This window comes from Antrostomus carolinensis, unplaced genomic scaffold, assembly GCF_000700745.2.
Source record: "Antrostomus carolinensis isolate BGI_N321 unplaced genomic scaffold, ASM70074v2 scaffold29165, whole genome shotgun sequence".
Taxonomy (NCBI): Eukaryota; Metazoa; Chordata; class Aves; order Caprimulgiformes; family Caprimulgidae; genus Antrostomus; species Antrostomus carolinensis.
The window spans coordinates 3,519-5,823 of NW_010318873.1; the positions used below are offsets into that span (position 1 = coordinate 3,519).

General features: G+C 50.1%; 1 protein-coding gene across 1 annotated transcript in view; it reads left to right on the plus strand.

The window, feature by feature from the left end:
• Nucleotides 1–939: 939 nt before the first annotated feature.
• The window catches only part of LOC104525825 (CUGBP Elav-like family member 5), a gene marked incomplete at both ends in the record, with an annotated part of 21,988 nt that continues 20,622 nt past the window's right edge, over nt 940–2,305 (plus strand). Inside the window, one exon of the mRNA XM_010169084.1 lies at nt 940–1,022. Coding sequence (XP_010167386.1) covers nt 940–1,022 — 83 coding nt within the window. The remainder of the gene's footprint in view (nt 1,023–2,305) is intronic.

The following is a 2,305-nucleotide window of genomic DNA, read 5'->3' on the forward strand; positions in this document are numbered from 1 at the left end:
AGGAAATGTGGAAGTGAGAAATCCTAGTGAGAGAGACGGGCCCCTTTGCACCTCTGTGGACATCTCCCCACTGTTGAGTGGATCCCTGGGTGACTGTCAGGCTCCAAGTTTTAGAGACCTGAAGAACCCATGAAAGACACGGTAGCTGGGTCCTATTACAGCATGTAAGCCCTTCCTAGCTGGGGCAACATGGCTTTCCTTGAGCCTCTGGTACTAGTGTAAGCTTCAGGCACTTGGGCAAAGGCAGGAGACAAGGGGAGGCTATGGAAAATGACTGGTGCGTCACTTGCTGCATCCTAAGGAGTAGCTGAAGAGTTAGTTTGGAAGAGATAATGTCTCTTTAGGAAGGAAGATTCTTTTCCCAAATGTTTGTTTACACAATTAGGCTTAGAATGTAGTGGTTCTGCAAACCCCTTTCTGTATTTCTGACCAAGACATTGCAGAGAGAATAGAATGGACTCCTGCATCCTACCTTCAAAACATCTGGCTGTGGAGGACAGTAATCGTGTTTTCCAAAGGACGTTGCTGACCTCTTTAGCTCCCTCCTTTCCACAGCCAGTACCGCCTCCCAGATTCCTGCCATTTGGGAAGCAAGAATGAGATTAAATGAATGAGCTGAGTGTACTGAAAGCTTAGAAAGGTGGAGAGTTCGGAGATGGAGCAGGGGACAGGGCTGTGCTATGCCCTCGAGCTTGCTTGTCCCAGTCCAGCCCAAACACAGCCTGTTGTGTCTGGGCTGGACACCACCAAAACAAAAAGATCTCCCAGGAGGGCTATCCTCGGCACTTCCTCTGTACCTGAGCAGAAATGTTGGGGCAGAGATCTGCTAGAACAGGGCAGCATCTGTAGTTCTTGTACTGCTGTTACCAAAAAGGAATGTTGTGTCCATGTGCATCTGCAGTTGCTTGTCTAACTTGACACTTGCTGTATCCGATGCAGGTTGTGCATTCCTCACGTACTGTGCCAGAGACTCTGCCATCAAAGCCCAGACAGCACTTCATGAACAGAAGACTTTGCCAGGGGTAAGTCCCAGTGAATTGTTCCTGGAGCTCATGCCATGGGCAGGCAAATGGGGGATTGCCAGGGGAGGGAGTGAGGGTGAGAAGTGGCTTAGATTAGTTCACCTGCTTGTGAAAGTGTGGTCTCGGGGCTGGAACAGGCATGTGGGAGCCAAAGCACACTGCTGCTCTTCACAGAGCTGCTGCTCTTTTCTCTTTGCCAAGGCTGTCCCATGTAATTCCAGCCAAGCCTTATTTCTGTGCTGCTCTTTGGTCTCCATGGTGTGACGTGACATCTTCAGCTAACTGTCCCTGTCACTAGGGAGCTGTGGGCTTTGGAGTGAAATGCATGGGCCCAGCCTGCACAGTGGGGATGCTGGAAAGCTGTCAGGAGACAAGACAAGGTACCAGACCCTTTTCTTCCACGTGTGCAGAACTTCCTGGTGCATCTGCTCCTAGTCTGCCATTGCCCTGCAGGGTGCCTGAGCAATTTGTTGGGTGGCTCTGTGCAGGACCCAAAATGACTTCTAGTGCAGTGGCTGGGTTGATCAGCTTCTCAGAAGAAAAAAAAATACACTGGCCACATCCCATTGTTTGGAAGAGAAATGGGTTATATAGGTGAGACCAAGGCGACTGAAGTAGCTGTGGTCTGTTCCTGGGTTGTGCTCCCTCCACAGCTGGTGTTGGGAGGAAAATGCAGTAGGGATTGCAGGAGACCAGGCACTGTGGAACAGGACCCTCCTTGCAGGGAAGTCCTCTGCCTCCCTGGGACCTGCTGGTGAGCTGAAGGAGGTCTGAATTGTTGGTATTCCCATTTTGGTATGGTATGAGAGCTTTGACTGGGCAGTTCCCTTGCTGCACTGAGCGGGTTGGTAAGCACATTGCAAGAATTCATTTGGAGGTGAGTAGGCAGAGGGATTGGGTACTTATAGACAGAAGCTCACAGGAGGCCCTAAGTGCTCAAGGCAACAGAATAATTAGTGTAAACCAGGGGTCTCTGGAGAGGGGTTAGGAATTCTTAACCATAACATTTCATCTTTAACCCATACAGGTTCAAATAGCTCCCCTCACCTCTCCCAGCTCCCCTCAAGACCTCCAACACACACATTGCTTTCCATATTTGTTTCTCTGTGCTCCCTTTTTGCATGGACCTGTGTTGGCATCTGAGGGCTGGAAAATGCACGGAACCTAATTACCGCTTAAGATCTTTGCTGTTTCATGTTATCTCAGGGCAGCAAAGGGGAAGAGCACAGAAAGGCAGGTGCTCAAATACTGTTTGAGTTAATTTTGGGGGGGGGGGGGGGTGT